At 38.3% G+C, this 25,759-nt stretch overlaps 2 protein-coding genes and 1 long non-coding RNA gene across 3 annotated transcripts in view; all 3 read left to right on the plus strand.

The window, feature by feature from the left end:
- The window catches only part of LOC107738967 (actin-binding LIM protein 2-like), a 72,602-nt gene extending 64,274 nt beyond the window's left edge, over positions 1–8,328 (plus strand). Inside the window, exon 22 of the mRNA XM_016550902.1 lies at positions 6,207–8,328. Coding sequence (XP_016406388.1) covers positions 6,207–6,320 — 114 coding nt within the window. The 3' untranslated portion in view covers positions 6,321–8,328. The remainder of the gene's footprint in view (positions 1–6,206) is intronic.
- A 1,372-nt stretch (positions 8,329–9,700) lies between these two features.
- The window catches only part of LOC107738968 (actin filament-associated protein 1-like), a 66,916-nt gene continuing 50,857 nt past the window's right edge, over positions 9,701–25,759 (plus strand). Inside the window, exon 1 of the mRNA XM_016550905.1 lies at positions 9,701–9,808. Coding sequence (XP_016406391.1) covers positions 9,787–9,808 — 22 coding nt within the window. The 5' untranslated portion in view covers positions 9,701–9,786. The remainder of the gene's footprint in view (positions 9,809–25,759) is intronic.
- Positions 20,293–22,900, plus strand: LOC107738969 (uncharacterized). The gene is made up of 3 exons (XR_001639949.1): positions 20,293–20,368; positions 20,522–20,600; positions 22,784–22,900. It is a non-coding gene; the product is annotated as an uncharacterized LOC107738969 (long non-coding RNA).

The following is a 25,759-nucleotide window of genomic DNA, read 5'->3' on the forward strand; positions in this document are numbered from 1 at the left end:
ACTTGTACAGAGCCCTGAGCATGACATGCGGGGGTAAAGTGAAAAATACAGAGGCCACAAATTAAGAATTTATTTTCTCATTTTAGGCCACAATGTACAAATTTGTTCCTCAATTTTAATTTAATGAGGTAAAGAATTAATGAAATGTGGCCACGAATTAATTTGTATGAACAAATTAACTAGTTGTTGGAGCAAATTGTTAATTTTTTTCCTGATATCTATTTTTTCCACGTCATGTGCATTCATTTTCACTTTGTTACATGTAATGCAACATCCAACATAGATGTCTTGCTCTTGCGGATGATATAATTAGCTTTTATGACAATTTACAAACAGTTGCTTTGGAATATTTGGAGAAAACCTGAAGTTATGAGACGAGATGGGCTCTGTCCTGCTTGTGTCCCACAGCCCTTTCAAACCGCAGAGTGGGGTGATCTTTGTAGGGAAACTTAATTAAACTTGACTTAGGTACTTTAAAAGTTTTTCAGCACAAGGTGACTGACTGTTTTGGTTTTGCATGCTCTGCATTCACAAGCTGTTGACAGTGTCAATAAGAGATTTATTCTACAGTGTAGACAGGTCATTGATTATAACAGGATTGTTTATGAGAGTGTATACGGTCTCAAACGATCATGTGAAACTGTAAACATGCAGTGAGTGAACTAAAGGGATTTTAATGGAATAGAAGTGTTCTAATATTGCTATGTTGCTAAGAGTACCAATTTGTAGTTGAATGTTTATGCACTTAATTTTTTATTTTACTTTTATGTGTTCAGCAGCAATAAAGTAATTCAGAAATAGTTTTCAGCTGGTTTTGAATATTACACACAGTTGCTTATTACAAATTCATTTTATTAATTGCCATTAATAATCACAATTACAATATCAAGAGAAGTAATCAACAGTTATGATTTGGTCATGATCATGCAGCCTTAGTATGCAATTTAGATGTGTTTGTGCTGTTTGTTAATGTTGAGGATGAGTGTTCAAGTGAATTTAACTCATCTATCTGGTGTTCTTCAGGCGGCAGGAATGGATATGGTGCAAAACTCTGTAACATATTCAGCACAAAGTTTACAGTGGAGACAGCCTGCAAGGAGTATAAACTGAGCTTTAAACAGGTACATCCGTTTCCTTAATTTGGAATACAGGAAATCTGTTGTGGTTGTCATAAAACAGCAGCTATCTTGATGTCTTACCTAAAGTTTTTCTCCTCCCACGTGTTCCAAAGACATGGCAGGACAACATGGGAAAGACCAGCGAGGCGAAGATCAAGAAATTTGATGGTGAAGACTACACTTGTGTCACGTTCCAGCCTGATCTGGCCAAATTCAAGATGGAGAAGCTGGACAAGGATATTGTGGCTCTGCTGACACGCAGGGCATATGATGTGGCCGGCTCTTGTAGGGGCGTTAAAGTCATGCTCAACGGAAAGAAGCTACCTGTAAGTCACCGGTCATTTCCATATGTAAAAAAAGCGTATTTCTTGACAACAGTCTAATGAGTTTCTTCGTTAAATCTAACTTACATACAAATGTTTTCAGACAGCTGTCTCCCTCATGAGCATCTGTGTGTGTGTCTCGTGCTGCAGGTGAATGGTTTCCGCAGTTATGTGGATCTGTATGTGAAGGATAAACTGGACGAGACGGGCGTTGCTCTGAAGGTGGTGAATGAGACGGTGAATGAGCGCTGGGAAGTGTGTCTCACCATGAGTGAGAAGGGCTTCCAGCAAATCAGCTTCGTCAACAGCATTGCCACCACCAAGGTTTCTGAAACACTGTTACTCATTACTGAAACTGGGAATATAAAAAATTACACATTTTCAGAATCGTCGGTGTGGTTGCCTAAATGACTAGTTAACTAATCTGTTTCAACTGAAACCTGTGTATAATTAAACTTGTTTCAGGTTTGCCAGACACAAATCCAACTGGTTTAAATTGGCAGTGGTGCTTTTAAGGGGATGAATTTAAGGGTGCAACTTAACTAACAACTAAACAGCAAAAACATCATATATCATGCTCATGGAATGTGTGATTTCTTAGGGAGGAAGACATGTTGACTATGTTGTGGACCAAATAGTGGCGAAACTGATTGAAGTGGTGAAGAAGAAGAACAAAGCTGGAGTCTCTGTGAAACCATTCCAGGTGCATATTCACAGTTCAACACACTCGTATGATATAATATCTATTCAGACGCTTGGATATTTGGTTCTTTTTGGTCTCTTAACAGTTCTAAAAGAACTAAAAGATCTTTTTTAATTTCAGGTTAAAAACCATGTGTGGGTATTTGTGAATGCCCTTATCGAGAACCCAACCTTTGATTCCCAGACCAAGGAGAACATGACTCTACAGACCAAAAGCTTTGGCTCCAAATGTACTCTCTCTGAGAAATTCATCAGAGCTGTAAGTGTGTGATAATCTCTTATCTTGATCTTGACACTAACATCACTTTCTCATCTCATATATTTAAAGGGGACATCGGATGCCCATTTTCCACAAGTTGGCATGATTCTTTAGGGTCTTTATGATATGCCTGCAACATACTTTGGTTAAAATTCCTCAATAGTCGTATAAAACAACACCCTTTTTACCTTGTCAAAAACAGCTCTGTTCACAGCGACCCGTTTTGGTGCATGTCTCTTTGAATGATATTGAGCTACTGCTCACCACACCCCTCTCTTACGTTTTTTTTTTGTGTATTCATTGGCGAGTTACCATCAAAAACAAAACTAATCCACTGCGTCATGAGTGGCTCTAATGTTGAGAAAAAATTAAGATTCTTATGTTCACTTTTACATCCAACTAGAAAACACCTGCATTGCTTACGAGATATTGTTGTCGCTATAGCTACTCAAGCGCGGAGAGAATGGCAGACAGCGTACAACAGGCTGAGGGCGGAGATATGCTAATACAGGACAGTCTGTCAGTGGTCGTGGGCGGGGCCTGAGCAATATGATGTCATACTGCTTAAAAAAAATGGCTTGATAATTGATACTGTTTAGGTTTTGTGGGGGTTTAAAAAAAGGAGTGAATGGGTATTTATCATTGTAGGGTGGTTGTGTCCACACACTGCTAAGACAAATTTATTGCAAACACCATGTAAAAGTGAACTTTGCATCCGCTGTCTCCTTTAAAGTTACATCAGTTCATGTCAGTGGCCATCTTGCTAACATCCCAGAGCAGCTATTTTCTATGTAGGTAACAGGTATACAAGTACAGGTCTTATTTGCTTGAATGGCCAAAGACTAAAATATGCAAAACTGTTGACAATTTAAATCAGCAATCAAATCTGACAACAATATCATTTATCATTTTTGCTTAAAACTTCAATTGTGACTAAAAACTGTATTTTTCTGACTGGTCAAGTAAATTTGAATGCCCTTTGTAGAGTAAATGGAAAAATGATTTGAACTAAAAGGCAGGGCTTTCTTTTCTTACAGCTGCCATATTGAGTGGTACAATTTCTTCTGTTAATTTTTCTATGAATGTTTCATATCCTCCACCTTAAACTGTCTCTGCCTCTTTTCCCCTTGAACATGACGCTAGAGTAAAGTGCCATAAATCTTTCTAAATTCTCTGTTTTACAGACTTTCCATACAATAAGTCTGCTTCGCTGCCAGGATATGGGCGGAATGGCATATACAAGGTAAACTTTGTGAGACCTGATATCTGTGCACAAACACAGCACCCCACAACCTTTTGACATGCCATCTGTGTGTGATTTTTGACAGTGCATTCAGGCTATACATTTTTTACCAGTATGTGTGTTCCCTGGGAATCGAACCCACGACCTTTTGCGCTGCTAACGCAGTGCTCTACCACTGAGCCACAGGAACATTATTCTACAATACATAATTCTGATACTGGGTTGGCACCTGTACAAACCGGGTCCTCAAACAAAAACCAGTATAAGAACCACTAGTTGATCATAGATTCATGAACAGATATACTACAAAATTAAATTTATGTATATACAGTACACTACCGTTCAAGAATTTGGGGTGAGAACGATTTTTTATTGTTTTTGAAATACAGAAAAAACAGCAACAACTGTTTCACTTGATCGTTATCTTCTAATATGCTGATTTGGTGCTCAAGAGTTCAAAAGAACAGCATTAATTTGAAATGAATATATTTTGTAACAAATGTCTTAATTTTATATGATGTCTTACGGTATGTGTGCATCTGTGTAATTGTGTGTCTTTCACATCCATGTATTTTGCAGGTCTACCCCTATGACATGCTTGCTGTGACCCACAGAGTCAGAGTAAAACTACCACGGGATGTCGACCGCACCAGACTGGAGGTAATATTTTATTAGACATTTACTCAGTGGTTTTGTTTAGTGCGATTACTGTGCATTTTTAATTGATTGCACTTTGGAGCATCCCAAGTTATGATTGAGCGATACTTTTATAATGATTGATTTTTAAATACAGCTGTGTCATCCTTTTTAATATGGAGCATGGTTTGACTTATTGCTGTTTAATTATTATTTTGTCAGTATCAGTCTGGATCAAAGTATGCAAGAAGGCAGCCAGGCAAAGAGTTGTGCATGTTTGTGTGTATGCCTGACTGCACTTCTGCCAGTGTGAGTGTTTGTGAGGTTATGGCTTTGTTGGGCCACAGTCCACTTGCCCACGGCCAACACATAATATATCCTCAGTGTTCCTGGACATTGTGTCAGTGTTATTAGTGGGTTTAAGTGGAAAAGGGAAGAGAAATGTCTGGAGTTACGAGAGATGTTGATTTACAGATCCCACTCCCTAACTGTTAGCTTGGAATCACTGTGGTTAAATTTGTAATATCTGAAAATATGTGTGTGTGTGTGTGTGTGTGTGTGTGTGTGTGTGTTTGCGTGAGTGTGTTTGTCATCATATGACTGGTGTCCTGATATAAGAGGCCCTTGTCACATCTGTTTGAATTGAGCATGATTTGAGTCAGTTGCAACACCCAAAACTTTCCAAAGACTGTGATTTCAGCATCTATTTGGAGATGTTCAAGATACCCACACATCTGCAAGTGTTGCAGTACCACATACGACAGAGCCTGAAAGAATAAAGATTTACACAAATCCATTCTGCAATGGTTTAAAACAAAATTGAGGTCATAGGCTTAAAAGCCTGGCAACTTTTACAGCACCCCATTGGTGCTCGTAATCCTGATTATGCTAAAGGAAATGAATGTCCTCAACCATTGCAAAGCTTTAGGTGACACATGCATATAGATGGCTGTAATTATTGTCAATATTGTATTATTTTTTCGCTCTGTCTTTAATCTGTAATGACATTTGGGCCATGCAGATATCATTAGCAGAATAAACAGTGCTTATAGATTCCTGGCAGAGGTCCTTTGAGATTGTTCTGATTAAGCTTTGATTAGTTGTTGTTATTTTGGGCCTTTATAGATGGATGACTATATCATGGAGCTATTCTGCTTGCTTTAAAGTGATAGTTCACCCAAAAATGAAATGTATTCTCCCTCATGTCTTTTAAAGCCCATATAACATTGTTCTGTGAAACACGAAAGGAGTTATCAGAATGTCCAAGCTGTTCTGTTCCATACACAGAAAGTGGATTTTAATAGCTTTTGAAGATTTTCTAATGAATAACCATTTCAGTTCTGGTCTGTTCGTCACACAAAGGGCTGTACGATTTGGGGAAAAAATCGAATTGCAATTTGTTTGATTAAAAAAATGCAATTGATATTTAAAATTTGATTAATAATAAAATAAAAAAGCTTCAGGTTTGCTGCATGTGCTTGTTTGTAGGGCTGCACAATTTAGTCATAAATGTTGCGATTATCAATATAAAAAAAAGTCTATAAATAATAATAATACTAAGAATAATTTTTTACTACATAAAAATATAAAACAAATCAGCAAATATTGCTATTGTCATATTTCACTGTAAAATGTGTTTCAAAATAATTTTATTTTACGGTACAACTGTAAAATTGTGCTCTTTTTATGCTGTCCTTGACAGCCTGTTCACCATTAATTTTCATTGTGGTAAAGTGAAGTTTGAACATTCTCTTCAAAATATCTTCTTTTGTGTTCCACTGAAGAATGAAGGTACAGAACTGTACAGTACTACAGAACTGTAATTTTTCAACTGAACTATCTCCTAAATTGGCCAGTTATCAAAATTAATCTGTGAAGTTTTAAAATTCAAATAATTACATTTGTCGTAATTCTTATCATTTCAGAGGCACCTGTCACCTGAGGACTTCTACAACGTGTTTGGGATGACCATTGAACAGTTTGACCGTTTGGCCTTGTGGAAGAAAAATGACCTTAAGAAGAAAGCCCGCTTGTTTTAAGTTACGCTGAATCGCTTGAAGGAAAGCAAAGATAAAGAGAAAACCTCTTCTCATCCGTCCTGTGTGCATGGAGGGATGAGTGTGAGAGAAATATATATGCACCTCCGTTCTGCTGCATAGCTACTGTCATCCCATCTCACGCTGAGGAAGAGGGAGCGCTTTCACATCGCTGTTTGCCACCTAGCTCCGTTCATGAATGCCACACCACATGGTCTGAATGTTACTCTGATGATGGAGAGTCAGAACTGAATTCTTTACTGCTCTCCTAGTTTTTCTCTTTGATTGTCTTTGATCTTGCTCCCTCGGCTGTCTTTGTGATTACTGCGTTGTATTCTCTCTTTGTGGAAAAAACACTCAATATTGATATAAGCCACTTTCTTTACATTTTATACCGTTGATAAACATGGCCAACCAGCTCTACTTGTGAGTCTTTTTGTTATGTAATAATATCAATCTTCCCCTCTCCCCTTGTCTTTATTTTTGACTGCAATGAATGTTGTCCAACGTTTACGTCTTGTCCTCGTCTACTCATATTGTTTGCTCAGTGTCTTTCTCTCGCTTTTTTCTCTTGCTGCCTGTTCCTCTTCTTACCTCCTAGACATGATACTCAGCTGCTGCTTGGACTGTAATATCTATTATGTAATATCAGCTTTATGGAATCTCATCCATCCATGGCTTCAGCATGACCGGGCCAAAGACTCAATCGGAGCAAGAAGTCAACAAAGCACCTTACACACGACCTAACCAGACGCGACGCAATAAAACAAGAAAAAAACTCTTCCATATAATTTTTTGTCCTAGCCAGCCTCGATTGTGAGAAGCAAAGAGCAACAGGACACTTTCTCAGTCGCTTGGTTTCTATTTCCACGAAATCATGCTGGGTAGCCCCGCCCACTGTGAAATCTCATTGGTTCTTCAGAACTGTGCATTAAACATCAAATATCTTCTCATTGGCTGTGATTTTGTCACATCACTCATCAGTTTTCGAACTTGGCGTATCGCACCTGGTTAGGACACAGTGTTAGTGGATATGTTTAATAATCTTTACTGTTGCTGAATGACTGTGAGTGAAAAATGCAGAGCTTTTGTGTTATATTATGTATTTGTTTGCTTTTCCAGGTCAGTGTGCAATTCATCAGATGTCATGATATCACAGTTATTCAATAAGACATTTAGAGTTGTTCTAAACTGATATCTGGACTTCACATACAGTACTCTCGCCATATATATTGTGCACAGAACATAATATGGTCGTAAACTTTATCACGCGCATCAGCCAGACATTCTCATTGTTTTAATCCACACAAATGAAAGTGCTCATGGCAGAGTAGACCCTTATTTTTGTATGCAATTCTTTTTTCATACAGATGTTTGCCAGATACTTTACTTTCCATTTGCAAATAATTGCAACATTCACTTTAGCATGGAGCCATGCCAAAGTTAACAGATTCTGTAGCAATTAGCAAAACTAATACAACACAACACTTGATAAAGCATGCAGTTCAGTGGCGCTTCGTTTAAAACCCAAATATGATTGTTTTTCTTTTTTTGATTGTTAATAAATGTGTGTGCAGTATATTGATATAAATGTCCACTTATCATGTCACCCTGTAGACATGCACTGCATTTACTAGAAGCATCATGTAATGGCTTCATATCAGACTTTTATGAGTAATCATGACGTGTTGTTTGATTTGAGATCTTAAAGTTATTGAGAGTTTGTTTTGTTTCTTCAGAAACATTCTTAAGTTGTACCATGTCTATTCTAGATATATGAACTTGGTTCTTTTTCTTATGCCAATGACTCAAATTTGCAAAAAAGAAGAAAGAAGGGTATTTTGTCCTTTAATTTTATGAATACATTACATGAAGATGACAGAAATCTGGAACTGTTAGAAACACCACCACATTTAGTAAACTAAGTTCTGAGTCTGCCTAATGATAACATGTGTAACCATGTGTAACGTGCCTATATCTTGTACAATATCAAGGCAACAGTGGATTTTTTTTTTAACTGCTCAGCAGGGAAACTCCGATTGCTTTGCTTTGTTGATTGTGAAAGTATGGCGTTTCTAACCAAATATGTGTGCATATCTCATTCATCAGGGTCATAATGTAACCTTCACCTGTCATGCCAAAATCTGTTGTTTTGGGGAAAATACAGTACAGTAAAACTAGTCTGAAACACATGAACGTGTTTTGGTCTGAGTGCGTATAGGTGGGAGCCTTCCCAGAAAACCATGTTGAGCTGCGGAGGACGAATGTGTTAGTCTTATTTGAACAGCTGTAGAAACATGCACGCGTGTGGGTGTGAGTGGTGTTAGCCTCCAGTTCAGCAGTCCAATAGTTCAGACTAGGTGAGTTCAGAATAGTGTGTGTTCGATCATTTTTATTCTTTAACAAAACAATGTTAACCTTTAAAAAACAGACCCAAGTGGAGACTAAACAAGGAGGTCATATCTGCAGCTGCATTGGTTCAATGTATGTGTTTTCTAAAAAATATGGTTTGCTTTTGGAAATCATTTCTAAATTTGTTTTTCTTTGTGTGTGTGTGTGTGTGTGTGTGTGTGTGTGTGTGTGTGAAGTCTCTTTGTCTGGATGAAAGCAGATGTAGGACTGTGACCCAAGAGAACTCTGACCCAACAGTTTTGAGAGCTGCTTTCCTACTTTTGCTACTATTACATATGAGGAGAGTTTGTGCCTGGTTCTGACTGCATTCACACAAGTGTTTTATTTTATACCTAGAAAGTTTTAGAGACCTTATGAAGTTGTCTCTGAGGTAACACAACATATTGGGGTTTCCATGGTGGGTACGTGTGGTTTTGTGCTAGTATGCAAACTATTGTGAATAACTGTGATTGTGATGTTATTCTGACTGTGCAAAGTAATGAGTTTGGGAAATGTAAATGCACCCATTTCATTCACTGTGTCTTTGAGTTGCTGTGCAAGAAATATTGATATTCATCTCAATAAACAGGCCTACAGCTACTTCAACTCAAGTGTTTTTCTGTAAAGAAAGTTGCTGAAACAGACAGATGGATAGATGGATATCAATCTAAATAAAGTTACTTAAATTTTTCAGTTCAGCTTTTCTTCTTTCTTTTAAGATTCTGAATCAGACTGATAGATAGATAGATGTTTTAAATTGTATTTGCTTTTTGAAAGTGTCTCCTATGTTTATCATATAAACAAACGAAATAGACGTTGAAACTAAGTCTTCCAAGTTGCAACACTCCTCGATCTAAATGTGACCGCCTCCCAGTTCTGCTATTGGGTGGATTTTTAGTAGCGCGCTGCCGGATTGGCTCACACGGTTGTCAATCTCGGGCTGATTTGACAGCGTGAGCGGTCCTAGGAGCGCAGATATGAATCTGAAGAAGCTCACGGGCCAGCCAGAGGAACAACAGAGGTGGCCGTTATCAAGCGTACGGGATACAGGGCAGGTCCATTATCTTGCGATTAAGTTATGACGGAAAATAACAGAGAAGGTAAGATGTCACTGTTAAAATTATTAGACAGTTGTCTCTATTGATCCGTAGTGAAAGTCTTGACTATCCATGAAATGTTTCCTAATTTGTCGATTTCAACACACTATTGAGGTTTCATAAGGACAAGCGCTGCTCAGAGGACATTTCAGTTCTCCCTTGAAAATGTGAGTGTGATGGGCTGGCTTTCCAGTGTTCATTTCTTTCCAAATGCTAATAATATAAAACAGCTCTGAAGTTGTCATGCTGCATTAATATTTGTAATTTTTTTGGAGCTGTCATCAAACCTTTTTTGTTTTGGAGCTGAGGCTGAGCACAAAGAAGCACGAGGCATCCTGATGAATGTGCACCGCTTGTGGGGGGCTCTTGTTGACTAGCACGAGCCTGGTGGGATCAGCTGCCGTCTCGAGCCCCAGTCTCTATATGCAGAGGGGGGAGGGGCTGATAGAGGTGAAAAGCTAAATTATGAAGAACAAATCCAATTAATTTGATACAATGCAGCGGGATGACTCTTAAACCACTGGGAAAGGGAAGCTCGATTATGTTTTTGTAGTTTATGTAAGGATGAAGCATAGTTGTCACTGACAACATCATAATTGTATCCCTATGTCTAAGATTTTAGTGTTATGTTTACCCTAGCTGACCCTATTATTATTATTTTTATTTTTTTGCAGCATTGTTAGTTGTTCTCAGGTGTTTTGCAAGTTCAGGTGATGTTTATTTAGAGAGGCTATTTATATAAAGAGTTTGGGACCATGTGACGGTGTTTCCATCTCCAGTTTAGTTTTCCTCCAGGAATAACTGACAATGGAGCGGACAAGAACCGTCATCCTGGGTATTGTTTGCTTTACTGACTCTGGCTCTGAGATGAGAGAAAACAGAACAAAGCGTAAAAAGCCACCAAAGTGGTCGTGTCTCATATCTCATCGTCCAGACTGTCTCAAAACAATCAGACCAGGTAAAGAAAATAAGAAAGAATCGAGTGGAACAGGTTGGGTTTGGCCAAACGCAGTCCTTGGACTCCTTGGCTAGAAATACGATCATTTGGAAAAACAAAGATAGGCATGTGGATCTTTGATCAATAGCCAGAGTAGAGTTTAGATGGGTGTGACCAAGCGCTTTGAGGGATGTTAGTCAAGGACCATCTGGTAAAATGGGCGATGGAGCCTAACTTGACCTGTTCTTATGCTTTTGGCTGAACTTTCACCACAATTTGTATCATTCAAACAGGAGGTTCAGTTCAGGATGTTTTGCTTCCTATTCAGAGTAAAAACAAAATACCTTTTCCTTATTGAGTCCCACCCTTTAAAAATAATATTTCCTTTGATTCTTAAGTAAATGCTGATTTTACTGGCAGTTTCATATCGATCTGGCAGAGAATGAACACCTTTGTAAAACATGAACCGTTAAACACCTTTTTTTTTCAGAAGTAGATTCATTTTATTCCATTTAAGGTGAAAAAGCATGTGAGTTGCACCCTTATTGTAGCAGCGTAGCATGTATGAGCTTGTTCATTTACACTTTATTTCAAAAATGTTTGTAACCACACAAAGTGAGGTCATCCAAGGGCTAAATGCCAGTATAGCTTAGTGTTGCATGGTGGGAGTTTGATATTTTTCCTGATAGCTTGATGACTGGTCTGTACATGTGATCAAAAGTCTGATCGCTGATGCAGTGACATCATTACTAGTGCACATCTGGATCTGTATTGTTGCAGCATCTGTGTGAGAAAGAGAAAAGCCACTGGTGAGGATGGATGACTGGTCTTGCTTAATTTGCAGGAGAAAAAAGCAGTCGTACAGATATTTAGTGGACGTTTATTATCTTCTAATCACTGCTTTGAATGATGGGGAAAATGTCGAGATAATGTACAGTTTTCTCTTTTATAGTAGCCTGACTTCTACAAGGCTGTTTTTCCTCTCTTGTGGTTCTAGTCTAGCAGTCTGTGCCTTAAGATAGTTTTCGCAGACAAGTCTCCAGTGGGTTTATATTAGTCTGTCTTAGGATGCAGTATGGAGTTTAATTGTGTGAGTGTGTGTCACATACAGCCACGAACAGCTGCTGATACTTTGTCTGTCTTACTCAATACCAAACCACTTCCTGACCTCTGACACTGATTCCAATGGAAAGTTGTGTTTTGTTATGAAAAGACTGGAAATTTATAGACACTTGAAATTTTTTATTTTATTGATGCAATAAAAAGATAAGGAAATGTAATATGCATCATTACATTTCTGCAATAAGCACACTTCATGGCAAATGCCTCAAACCCATGACCTTGAAGTTGCAAGCACTATGCACATTGCATAACCAGTTGGTCTTTTTTCAGTTTTGTTTATGTGAGCTGAAAAGCCCTTTGAGAACACATAAAGAACAGTGACTCTCAACGATCCCATGAGATCAAAATATGTTTTCTGACTTTTCTGTGTTACTTTCAAGCCATCTATCCACCTTATTTTTAACGTAAGAGTGGGCATGGTCATTTTTAACTTGAATGCCGCTTCCAGTTATTTTAGCTGTAAAAAAAGCTGTCTGTTATGAAAGCACGCAACTTTTTTTTCATGAAAACTATGAAAGCTTGCACCATCTTTCAGTTGTAAATATCAAACATGTCTAAGATTTACGATTTGGGATTGGGGAGGGTTTAAATGTGTGGCCAGCCTTATTCACCTAAAGTGGCTAATGAATCTGAAGTCTCACACATTCACAAGAAAATAGCTTCCACATTGCACTGTGTTCTTATAAAGGTTGACAAAATTCACTTTTAGCAGATATACACATTTGAATGTGCTATATGTAATTTTTGACTGTACTAAAGCATAAAAATATTATATTTTTGCAGATATTTAAGAAACGTGCTAAATTCACAGAATTGTTTCTCCGAAAAACAATGCTACAGCCAGTTATTCTACTGCGTTCTGTGTCGGAATGTCTGTTTTTGTTTTGGTCTGTGTGATTCCATCCACTGCCAATTTACCCAATAGTATTTCGACACCCCGGGTTGCCAGAATGTAGAAAACATGTATTGCAGCAATGGAAGCCAGCAAAAGTTATTTTAGCTGTACAAAAAGCTGTCTGTTATGAAAGCACGCAACTTTTTTTTCATGAAAACTATGAAAGCACGCACCATCTTTCAGTTGTAAATATCAAACATGTCTAAGGTTTACGATTTGGGATTGGGGAGGGTTTAAATGTGTGGCCAGCCTTATTCACCTAAAGTGGCTAATGAATCTGAAGTCTCACACATTCACAAGAAAATAGCTTCCACATTGCACTGTGTTCTTATAAAGGTTGACAAAATTCACTTTTAGCAGATATACACATTTGAATGTGCTATATGTAATTTTTGACTGTACTAAAGCATAAAAATATTATATTTTTGCAGATATTTAAGAAACGTGCTAAATTCACAGAATTGTTTCTCCGAAAAACAATGCTACAGCCAGTTATTCTACTGCGTTCTGTGTCGGAATGTCTGTTTTTGTTTTGGTCTGTGTGATTCCATCCACTGCCAATTTACCCAATAGTATTTCGACACCCCGGGTTGCCAGAATGTAGAAAACATGTATTGCAGCAATGGAAGCCAGCAAACAAACTGGGTCAGAGATCGCAGATTCTACCCGACCCAAAAAGCCTCGGCATCCATCTAAAAAGCTTTATAATGACCAGAGGTATATTAAAACGTGGATTCATCAACACATCAACTTAGAGTGTAAGACTTGTCGCCTTTCATTGTAAATTACGCTTGTTCCTGTTGTGTGTCCTCAATCTAGCAACTTTTGCGAGCATTGAGTCTGAAGAGGAGGGGGTGGAACAAACAACTCAATATCCAGTATTTTGAATTTGGACTGCAGTGCCCATTTCAACCACTAGCTGTCAATATTACATACTGCACCTTTAAAACTTACATATTTTCTCTTCTGGGATGACTCTTTTTTCACTACCCAAACTTTTGTCCAAACAAATGCTCAAATGCAGTATGAAGTGTATTAACAATGATTAAAATGATAGCCTACATGAATTTATAGGTTGTTCAAGTTAGATGAAAAAATATTGTTTTAGTATTCCCTTACCAAAAAGTAGTATACTTCAAGTTTATTTTAGTAAGTATACTTAAGTAAAGTTCAAGTATATTTTTAAGTATACTTTATGTAGTAAGTATACAAATATCAGTGTACTAGTAGTATACTTGTAAGTGTACTATTTCAATACTCCTTGGGACTAAATTGGCCCACTTTCTAATATATAAAAGTATACTTTTAAGTATAACAGTAGTAAACTTTAAGTACACAACTATTTAAGTATATTTCTGAGAAGTACATAAAGCCCATTTCTGAGAAGTACATAAAAAGTAGACTAAAAGTATACTTTCCTATTTTTAGTTTAAAAGAAGTATACTAATAGCACACTTGAATAAACTTCTTTTTCGTAAGGGATTATAAATAAATGTGTGCACAAGTTCAGAAGTAACACTGTATATTTACACAAACAGCTGTGCGAGACGTCTCTCCAGAGCTGTCAGTTACCCATACTGCCCGCGGCTCTGTAACATGACTGGACTGGAGTGGCAGATCTTTAAAGTAAAACATGAAAAAGTTGTGTTGCATGCCTTTTGGCTCTTCTTCAGCTTTGGAGGTTGTCCCATTAGGGTTTCACATCGAGCCATAGCCAGAGGGAAGATGTAACTTTGCTATTTTTCTTTCTGTTGAACTCAGAACACTCAAGTGTGTTTGTGTTCACAGAGAAGGTGCTTGTACTTCAAATTGCCATTTGAGTGTATGTGTGTATGTGTGTGTGTATAGACTCAGAGTGTCTGTGCTGTAAACCAAGCTGAACTCAAAACCTCTGAGTCACTGTCTGAGAAACCTGATGCCTCATTTTCTTTAGAAAGCTTTAGTAATCTTTAGTTGCCTCTCTCTCTAGCTTTCATTACTGAATATTCTCTGAATCAATTGAAATAATTAGAGGTTTACTGTCGTTTCCATCTCTGTCATTATTTGTTTCCGCTATGTTTCATTATTTGTGTATGAAATGGAAAGTGAGAAAGGGAAAATGGAAATGGGTGAGGAAAGTGTGGAAATTGTGGCAGAGATACAGAAGATGAAAGCTGCTGTGGTTCTTAACACTCCTGACCACATCACAGGCGGAGAGGGATCTGATTAGACTGATGTGGTTGGTGTTATTCGCCGGGTGGAAACTCTGCTTAAGCATTTTGTGTTTAGGGTGTGTTGTCGCAGCCAAGGTAACAGTCTTTCTGTAAAGACTTGTTTTATAGCTAACAGATGCTAGAACTCTTAGCATGAATAATTAATGCACAGTGTGCTGTAATTGTTTGTAGCTTTTAGGAGCTGAGCTAATTTAGGCTTTTAAGAATAACCTATAGTGATGTGTTATTTGTTTTCATAGATTCCCGAGATTTTCTGTTTGACTGACCCATACCTTACAATTTCCTCAAAAATGCATCAATAATCAAATAGAAAATCTGCAGGCATATATGTAAAAGTTTCTGAAACAGTAGTGTGCAAAGATCTCTCTCTAGTGAAAGTGGATATAAGAGGACGCAGACACAAGAACACACACAAGCTTTTTCACAGAAATGAAGAGTCACCTAGGGATCTTCATGATGGTGTTTGTTGGTTTAGCTTTTGTAGGAGGTGATTAAACAAACTTCATCTAAGTCTGTATAGCACATGATGTCTTCCAACCAGTGTTGTTAATTGTTAACAAAAACTAAAAACTATTATTTTGTTAACTGAAATAGGCTAAATCTTGAAAAACTTAAACCTAAAAGTCGTGTAAGATGACAATTAGAAATGTTGCCTTGGCAATGAACTGATGCAAGTTTAATTTGAAGTACTACTAAAACTAAAACTGTCTAAAATAAAAAATAAAGCAAAATTACTAAACAGAAAAAAAGAGAAAACAATAAAAAGAAAAAAGCTAATTCAAAATATTAATAAATACTATAATAGTATATAAATAATACTGGTTCAAACAGATCTTGTGGTAAGCATATTCCTGTTGAGTCTGTATCTCTACTATCTTACATACAAAACAGCTGACGTACATTAACTCTTTCTTTCTGCCTTTCGCCAAATTCTTTCTGTTCTGAAAACAAGCGCCATCTGTGTTTTGGGGTTACTGATCTTGCAGGTGTATTTGTGGTATTTAGGCCTTGAGGCAGCTCTCTCATCTTTCTACAGTAAATTCTCTTCTCTCTGCCACTCGGCATACCATTTTGTGCCTGTTTTGTGCCTGTCGTTACCTATTTCCTGCATTCATTTTGATTTGCCAGATAAATAGAGACAGGAATTAAAAAGCACTCACAGTCTTTGGGTTCTAATTCTCAAAGGGAGTGCATATATTTCAATGCTCAGGCAGTATGCTTGCATGTGTGTGTGTGTGTGTGAGTTTGTGTGTGTGCACAAACAAACTCACACACCTATTTAACTTTAACTTTTTATGCTTTCCCACCTTTTCATGTTATTGTAACCCACTTTCCATCAATTCCAGTTTATTTTTAGTAGGGGATCCTGTTGAGTCTGTATCTCTACTATCTTACATACAAAACAGCTGACGTACATAAACTCTTTCTTTCTGCCTTTCGCCAAATTCTTTCTGTTCTGAAAACAAGCGCCATCTGTGTTTTTGGGTTATTGATCTTGCAGGTGTATTTGTGGTATTTAGGCCTTGAGGCAGCTCTCTCATCTTTCTACAGTAAATTCTCTTCTCTCTGCCACTCGGCATACCATTTTGTGCCTGTTTTGTGCCTGTCGTTACCTATTTCCTGCATTCATTTTGATTTGCCAGATAAATAGAGACAGGAATTAAAAAGCACTCACAGTCTTTGGGTTCTAATTCTCAAAGGGAGTGCATATATTTCAATGCTCAGGCAGTATGCTTGCATGTGTGTGTGTGTGTGTGAGTTTGTGTGTGTGCACAAACAAACTCACACACCTATTTAACTTTAACTTTTTATGCTTTCCCACCTTTTCATGTTATTGTAACCCACTTTCCATCAATTCCAGTTTATTTTTAGTAGGGGAGTATGATTTTTTTAAGGTGACGATGAAGGCAACCTGCCCTTTGGGTATTTGGGTAAAATGCTTAGTTTGGATTTTAGCCAAGACTCGTTTTCACATTTTTTGGAATAGTGGTTTCAGGCTTTTCTGTAGTAAATGGATGTGCTTATGTGCATGTATAGATCTGTTAGTAAAATAACCAGGTGTTCAGTGCTATGTGCGCTAAATGTGATGTTCAAGTTCTGGTTGCATTCTGGAAAATTTAAGTGCTCCTCATTACAAACTTTTTTTAAGCACACAGAGATGTGTTCTGAGGCCTCCAGACCTGTCCTTTTAAATAAATTGTACATTTAGGTTAATGTCAAGTTGTTATGATTTATGGGAATACTTGCTTTCTTTCCCTGTGTTTCACCCTTGACACACCCACACAAAGCCCAGAGGCTATACTGAAACTACAAGCTTAGCGTGCTTTCACACTACCGCTTTTTCATCTGCTTTTAGTCTGTTTGGTTTGCTTTGGTTGGTGGGAAAGTGGTTTTCTTAAGTAATAAAACAAGCAGGAAATTTATTTTTAAGAATGTTTCATTAATCTGGCCCCTGGTTGGTCCTCAGAGCGTGTGTCCTAGTACAGCCAAGCTGCTTTCACTATAATAGTGTCACCTGCACATGCCACTTCTGTAGATGAAATCGTACCTGTTCCAAAGACAGCAATCTTCAGTGTTGTGATGCTTTATCTTGTGTTGAAACAGGTGGTTCATTTGGACCTGTCCTTTTAAATAAATTGTACATTTAGGTTAATGTCAAGTTGTTATGATTTATGGGAATACTTGCTTTCTTTCCGTGTGTTTCACCCTTGACACACCCACACAAAGCCCAGAGGCTACAAGCTTAGCGTGCTTTCACACTACCGCTTTTTCATCTGCTTTTAGTCTGTTTGGTTTGCTTTGGTTGGTGGGAAAGTGGTTTTCTTAAGTAATAAAACAAGCAGGAAATTTATTTTTAAGAATGTTTCATTAATCTGGCCCCTGGTTGGTCCTCAGAGCGTGTGTCCTAGTACAGCCAAGCTGCTTTCACTATAATAGTGTCACCTGCACATGCCACTTCTGTAGATGAAATCGTACCTGTTCCAAAGACAGCAATCTTCAGTGTTGTGATGCTTTATCTTGTGTTGAAACAGGTGGTTCATTTGATCTAGATTAAATTCTGTAGAGAACCATTGCCAGTGTTTGAATGTGTATGTTTGTGTAAGTGCCCTGCATTTATAATTAGTGTAACCAGCTACTACTATTAGTCCTCAGTAAATCTTGCAAAGTTTCCATAGCAGAACTCTGTCAGAGGTGTGAGTGGTAAGATCATGGCATTCTTTTATAGATTAAACCACCCAGGCATTTGCTGCTTTAGATGATAAATACCCTCATACTTTGTCTAGCTAACAGCAGGATTGGATTTGAAAGCCAAGTGAGTAAATGGTTATGACATTTTAAAACATTATACATAAAGGCTTCAGAGATGCGGAGAATAGGATATATACATGTTAGATGAGGCAGTCATGGCTTAAAGGGGTCATATGATGCGATTTCAAGTTTTCCTTTCTCTTTGGAGTGTTACAAGCTCTTGGTGCATAAAGAAGATCTGTAAAGTTGCAAAGACTAAAGTCTCAAATCCAAAGAGATATTTTTTATAAAAGTTAAGAGTCAGCCACGCCTACCTAAAACGGCTCGTTCTAACACGCCCCCACACTGTAAACCCGAACAGTACTACTAACTTATAAAGATTAAGAACACTGCAATTAAAGTCTGTTAAATCGTTGATGCAACTTATAGAGAGACAGGGTCACTCACAGTGGAGTCAGCTGTCTTAACCGTGGCTTGTGTACACATACCAGCTTCATCATTGTGTCTGTCACGCGACTCTGTTCCCCTTTCGGGCTCTGTCTTTACATTTATTTTGAAAGATGAAGCTCGCGTTTATGGTAAGGGGCGTTACATTTCCGATGCGTGCTTGTGGTGTTCGGCCAATCACAATGCACTGGGTCAGCTGGCCAATCAGAGCAGACTGCGCTTGTCAAAGGAGGGGGCTTTGTTGAAAACGACGTGTTTATGAGAGGCGGGGCATAGAGGACCTACAATAATGTACAGTATTTGAAAAATAATGTGTTTTTTGAACATTAAAGCATGTCAACATGTTCTGTTACACCAATACACAAAATAATGATCTTTAAAATAGCATCATATGACCCCTTTAATGGTTAGAGAGTCGGACTTGTAACCCAAAGGTTACAGGTTTGACTCTCAGTACCGGCAGGGATTGTAGGTGGGGGGAGTGAATGACCAGCACTCTTTCACCTTCAATACCCGCGAGATGAGATGAGACCCTTGAGCAAGGCACCAAACTCCCAACTGCTCCCCGGGGCCACAGCAAAGATGGCTGCCCATTGCTCCAGGTGTGTGTGTGTGTTCACTACTCATTGCTGTGTGTGTGCACTTGGATGGATTAAATGTAGAGCTACACGTCACTTTCACTTCAATAGATGTGCCACTATTCTTCCGGCTCGAAAACTTGAAAATGTATTCTGATTTATCGCATCTTAGATTTAGCACACTCTTAGATTTAACACATTACATATCGGCATCACATTATTTTTTAAGTTTGTAGTGATTCACATTTTTCTCCATATTGTGCTGCCTTAGCTTCCATTTTGGTGGATATTTTATATGAGTGAATATGTTATTGTGAGTGAGTCTGTGCGATTTTATCAACACTCAGCCTTTGTCATCTTCCCTATCCTCCCTCTCTCTTTTCTTTCAGTGTATGTTAATTGTTTGTTGTTGCTGTCATTCAGCACTTTTGCACTTGAAGCTTTGCAGATGTTTCTTTGGAATGCTATTTCCATCATCCCTCTCTCCTCAATGGTCCTTTCCAGTACTACCATTGGCTGCGCACAAAGCCTCCACCTCCTATGCTATCTTCACAGAGAATGATTAGTATAATTTTACCAAGTTTACAAAATACAGAACTGACAGACTGGAATGATATGCTGTCTTTACATGCTACATTACATGAAACAGCATTAAATCACACACAAAACACAACAGAAAAAGAAACATAAAACATAATATAAAAAAGATAATAGAAGAAATAATAATTAAAAAAACGCAACAGTGATCTTTGCCCATAGAGATTTGAAATGGTTGCTTTTGTAATCAGTGCTACAGAGTAAAAAATATTATATCTACAACTAGACTATCAGAACAGAACCATGATTTTTCCATCAATCCATGTTTTTATTAGTGTTGATGTTCAACATAGATGACACAGATCAGTGTTAATATTTGAGGGAATGCTGGATGTTTAAAGCTCATTGGCCCGCTCCCTGACAGTAGGGGGCGAGGTTTGGTAATTTGTGTCTGCCAGGTGAAGTGAAGGTCTTCCACATTCTTATGCTTTCCATCTTTCTCCTCCCTTCCCTTTCACACACATCCTGTCACCTTCCCTTTGGCCTTGCAAACTCTCAGTACCTTTCTTTTGTGGCAGTCATTTGGTATGTTTACATGCACTATTTTTGTCAGTCCAATGAATCCAATACTATTTCAGATTCTGAATGTTCAGTTTAGATAAACCCTAAACTTTGCAATCTTTGCAATTCACATATTCATTTACATGTCCATTACATGTATTCTGAACAAAACATCAGCATATGTACAGTGCCCAATCCCCAGTCACTGTGTACAGAACCGGAGAAGTCCACCGTAATAATGTCACCAAGTGCTACTGTGAGTATAATTGTAATTTTTGCCATATCTTAGAAGAACGATGACAAATGTCAGAAGACTTTCTTTTAGCAAATATTTAGTAAACATTCTGCTCCACTGACTAGTTTTAAGAAGTAAAACATATGTAAACATGCACATCATGGAACTAGGTATTTTTGAATCCTTTGGAGAAAATAGTCAGATTCAAGCATTAACATGCTTACTTAATTCCTATTTAGGTATTTAAATTACTGCTTTTTAGTCAGAGTAAGTCATTAGTCTGATTATAAAAAGATTAATTGGTTGCATGTAAACGTAGCTACTGTCCCCCGCTATGTCTATGATGGTAATAGTCCTGATCTGTGTGTCCACTTAGGGTTAGAATTAACATTATGGACACAAATCATATTTATGTGACTCTTCTAAACAGAATTGTAATTTAACAGATAAAATTAATGAGCTTCCATATCTCAATGGCCATGACAGCAGTGCTCTTTCCTTTTGTATTGTGTATTGTCTCATTTTCTTTCTTTTGTTGGGATCATTTATCAACCCTAGGTTGACTCCTTTGGTCTGTTGTGAGAGACCAGAACCCATATATGTACAAGATCACATATCAGGAATGCTGTCTCTGGATCAGAGCTGCTCCTTAGCACTCCTTGGCTTAAACCCCAGTAAACAATGTGAAAATCTGATCCTAAATCAGCACTCTGCACAAATACATGCTGTTGGATCTCCGGGGGCGGACTTCCTCCCTGAGGTCTGATGAAAATCAAGCTGGCCGAGTCTGGCTGAAACATTTATCTGATGGAAAGTGCCTGTATCTGAGGAAATGAAGGACTGTGTGATGTCCGCTATACTGAGAGGATTTGTATTTGACTGCTGTGTTTAGCAATCCTGGGAGTACAAGATAAAAACACATTGGGAAAAAAACTGGGGGGTGGGGGGGCTCATATATTTTGCATACAGATTAGTTTCTTAATTGGGTCTCCTCCCCCCACTGGGCCAGCCAGCCATAACCAACAACATGTCCGCAGTCTCAGTCTGGCCAGATGGTGGACTGAGCCTCAAAGTGGTGGGGTGGTCTAACAGTAGGAGGTGTGTGCGTTGAGTGTGTATTAGTGGTTGTGACTTCTAGTCCTGCTGGGCCATCCTCCCCTTCGCACATCTATCTATCCATCCATCTGACTGTTTGCTGTGGACAGTTGGAGTTAAAGAGGCACCCTGGCTATAGCAGCTGGGACTTGAGACTGGGTGTGGATTGGGGGAGGGTCATGTGTATGCTATCAAGGATTGGTATCAAGAAGAACAAGAGGAAGGAAGAAAATGTAATTGGACTGAAAAAGTAGGAGGAGGACTTAAGGATAAAAGAAGGCAAAAATACACACAATTACAAAGAATCGGACCATTCTGGGAAAACAGAGTTAGGGATCAATGCCAAGTGGATACTGTATATATCAATAGAAGAAAACACAGAATGAGCTTCATGCAGCTGCTTCTTTCTGGTGATAACTTGCAGATGGGTCTTCAACATTGTCCACCCCATAAATTCTAACAAATGGAATCAGATGGATCCAGGTTGGACACTTCTCTTGGTCATCTTGTCCTTGCCAACACTGTACTTGGTACTCAATATGCTTTGACAATTTCAAATACATTTGAACTGAATTAAACTTTCAGTTCTGAATAATGAATAGAGAGTGGTTGCTCTGAAGCAGTTGGAGAGAAAAAAAAGCAAAAATCTGACTAGTACAATTTCAGTCAGACTACATGACATTTTAGGAACTTGAATTATTGCTTTGATAAAAAAAATAACTTTTAATGTTCATATAAGTGTGCTTATTGATTACTCTTGACTAAGCATACATCATTGTAAAGGAAATAGAAAGCGAGAACATAATGTGGCCTCATCTGCACTAGTCCGGAGTATCATGTGTGGAATGTTGAGCTGTTTTTTTTTGTTGTCAAAGTCTTCTTTAGGGCGGTTCAAGAATATAGGATTGTGTAACACTTAGACCCTTTGTTGGACTGGCTTGAAGTGCACTATCCAGCTGACCCTGCCCAACCCAAACACAGCACTAATGTATGTCTGAAACCCAGCCAGGATATTACGAGTGAGCAGCGCATCAAAAGGCAGTCATGCTCACTGATTCTGACCTAGTTTTAAATACTCCTTACCGTTGCTCTGTCTTCCTTTCATCAAGGCTTTCCTCCCCTGGACCACAGCCAGTGTTCCATACTGCCCATCCATATGTGCTACAGCTTTCTGCACTATAAATTGACTCCGGTGTCAAATTATTCAACTGCAGCTGAGCAGTGGCCTTTACCTCATAGCCATATGGAGAGTCTGTGAAGCCTGATTGTTTGTGATGAAGACGATGATGATGATGATTTCTCCAGACCTGTGTACAGAGTTTTGGTTGCAGTTTACCAGCTCAGAAAGTTTCCATTATTCACATTTACTGCCTGTGTAAGTCAATCTGTGTGTGTGTGTGTGTGTGTGCGTATTTAGTTTAATTTTCCACATGTGTACATGAGATAACATCTTATCAGGGGAGAACTGCAAACTGGAGAACTGGAGATCAACCAGTGAAAATGAAGACAAGGTTTTTGCCACTGAGATTGTTGCTTTTGTGCCATTATATACTGTATGTTGACTACCTATTTATGTTGTTTTAATTGGATGCATCGCAGTTCATTTAACACATTTACTTGAGTTTCAACACATCTGAGGTATTTACAACAGCAAAATCTGTAGCTACATACAGTCTCTGCAATCTGGCACAAATTAATTTTCATTGCAGGTTGCAGTGTACATGTTTCCTCTCGGGTACTAGGCTATACAAATATTGTATACTTCGGTATACAAGGTTTTTTCTCTCACTTATATTACGTGTTTGGAGTATTACAGGAGATAACCTGGATGACACGAACTGTCTTATCAGATCAACCTCCTGTGGTCCTAAATCATGTCCGTCTACTCTTTGTTATTTCCATAAGGAGGCTTTGGCTTGATTATACTCTGTGTGTGTGTGTGTGTGTGTGTGTGTTGGAGAAGAGTACAGCCAAATGTCTTTTGAAATCTTAGTCACTTCTCTGCTGTTTGGATACTGAGAGTAGCAGGGGTGCAGATAATCAAAAATACTCAGCAACATTCCAGAAACTTGGAAAACATTGTCCAGCAATTATAAAGGTTCAGCAAGTCCTGCAAGTATTTCTGGGATGAAAAATAAATGTCAAAGGGTTCATTCAGGACTCTGATTAATAGAGTACAGAAACAACAGCTCTAGAGCATTCTAATTAATTTGTCTCTGGAATTTAATCCATTTACTTTTGAGGTCTTGTAATCAAAAATCCTGTTGTCTTGCAGGTGTTGTGCATATTATTTTGGCTTGTGTATTTTGCCAATGAGGCCAACCACTTTAGTAATTAGGTGTTTCACCAGGGCACAGATTGTTGCTGCATTCCTTGGAGACATGAAAACACATAAGCGCTGATGAGTGACACACAGGCACATTCTGTGAGATATACTTCAAAAGACCTTGAATTCAGCTCATATGGTTGCCCCTGACAAAACAGCCTTTGCTGTAATGAATCCCCTGCAGTGGAGCCCAGAAGAAACAGTCATTCCACTGGCTACCAGGTTCTTTAATGCTTCATTAGAGTTCTGTTTGTTTAAAGCTTACCCTCCTGACAGTTACCAGTTTGCCAGTACGGGGCCTCCACCCTGCTTCAAACATCCTGAGCACGTGATGTGAGGGCCAAGCCCTGTAAGAGGGGTATCACAGAATTGCTTTGATTTGACGGCATGTCTGGAGCTGGGAAGAGATCAAGTTTAGATGCAGTTTACTCTTAATGTTTACAACAGATACAATTTCTTTCCATTCTTTGTTTCTTTATCACTACCCGCAGTTTGTGTATTTCAAATTAGCTGAAAATTAGATGATATTTGAGATTCTTGACAGAAATTAAGTGTTTCACAATTTTCTTTTAAATGGCTTGCAGCTCTATTGAATTGTGTGCACTGTAGGGGTGGGCGATAAAGCCTCAAAATTATATCACGATATTTCAAGAATATTTGCGATAACGATATTTATGACGACATAGACAAAAAAAACATGGAACAACGTTTTATTGGTGATTGCAGCTGGCAGGCAGCAGCATTTATTCTGGACGCACTGGATAGCTGGCCAATCTCAGCACAACTCGCTTTTTCAGACCGATGAGCTTTGTAAAAAAGCAGAAAGGCGGGGCATAGAGGAGAAACAATAATGTACAGTATGTGGAAAATAATGTGTTTTTTAACCTTAAACTGCATAAACACATTTCATTACACCAAATACACAAAATAATGTTCTTTTTAGCAGCATCATATGACCCCTTTAAGGACACTGACAGCAGCTAGTAAATTAGGCGCGGTCACTCCAATATAATGATACACATTCCATTTCTTACTCAACTGTTTACTTTCACTTAAGACATAACCGACCATTTTTTCGAGGATACTCGCAAAGACAGGTATTGTGACAATTTTGTATGTATTTGTCATTTCAAGTGCAAGAAGAGACAAAACTTAATTCGGTGTTTAAGGGCTGTAGACGCGGCTCTCTGCATGCACAGAACAGCGCGCGGGTGCTGAATTAAGCTTTTCATGTCTTTTTGTGCTTGTATGTTTAAACTTACATTTTTGTTAAAACTACAAAGTAATTCAGTAAAGAGCAGTGAGAGATTTTCTCCTATTTAATTTTTTTGGATTAACATTAAAGGGGTCATATGATGCGATTTCAATTTTTCCTTTCTCTTTGGAGTGTTACAAGCTCTTGGTGCATAAAGAAGATCTGTAAAGTTGCAAAGACTAAAGTCTCAAATCCAAAGAGATATTCTTTATAAAAGTTAAGAGTCAACCACGGCGCGCGGGTGCTGAATTAAGCTTTTCATGTCTTTTTGTGCTTGTATGTTTAAACTGGCGAGGTGTATTTGTTCGTTCAGGCACGGGAGGAAGCGAAGAGCTCGGTTTGGTGTTTGCGCGGCTCTCCGTGTGCGCACCGAATTCTGTGCGCAAACTCTCAGTTGAGTTTTTCTGCGTCTTGTGTTTGAATGCTTTAAACTGTTTAAATTGGCAAGGCTTAAAACACGTGCAATTGATAAGCTTTCGTGCCGACACGCAGGCCACGCAGGCC

Source organism: Sinocyclocheilus rhinocerous, unplaced genomic scaffold (assembly GCF_001515625.1).
Source record: "Sinocyclocheilus rhinocerous isolate Xijiao unplaced genomic scaffold, SAMN03320098_v1.1 scaffold735, whole genome shotgun sequence".
In the NCBI taxonomy this organism is placed as follows: Eukaryota; Metazoa; Chordata; class Actinopteri; order Cypriniformes; family Cyprinidae; genus Sinocyclocheilus; species Sinocyclocheilus rhinocerous.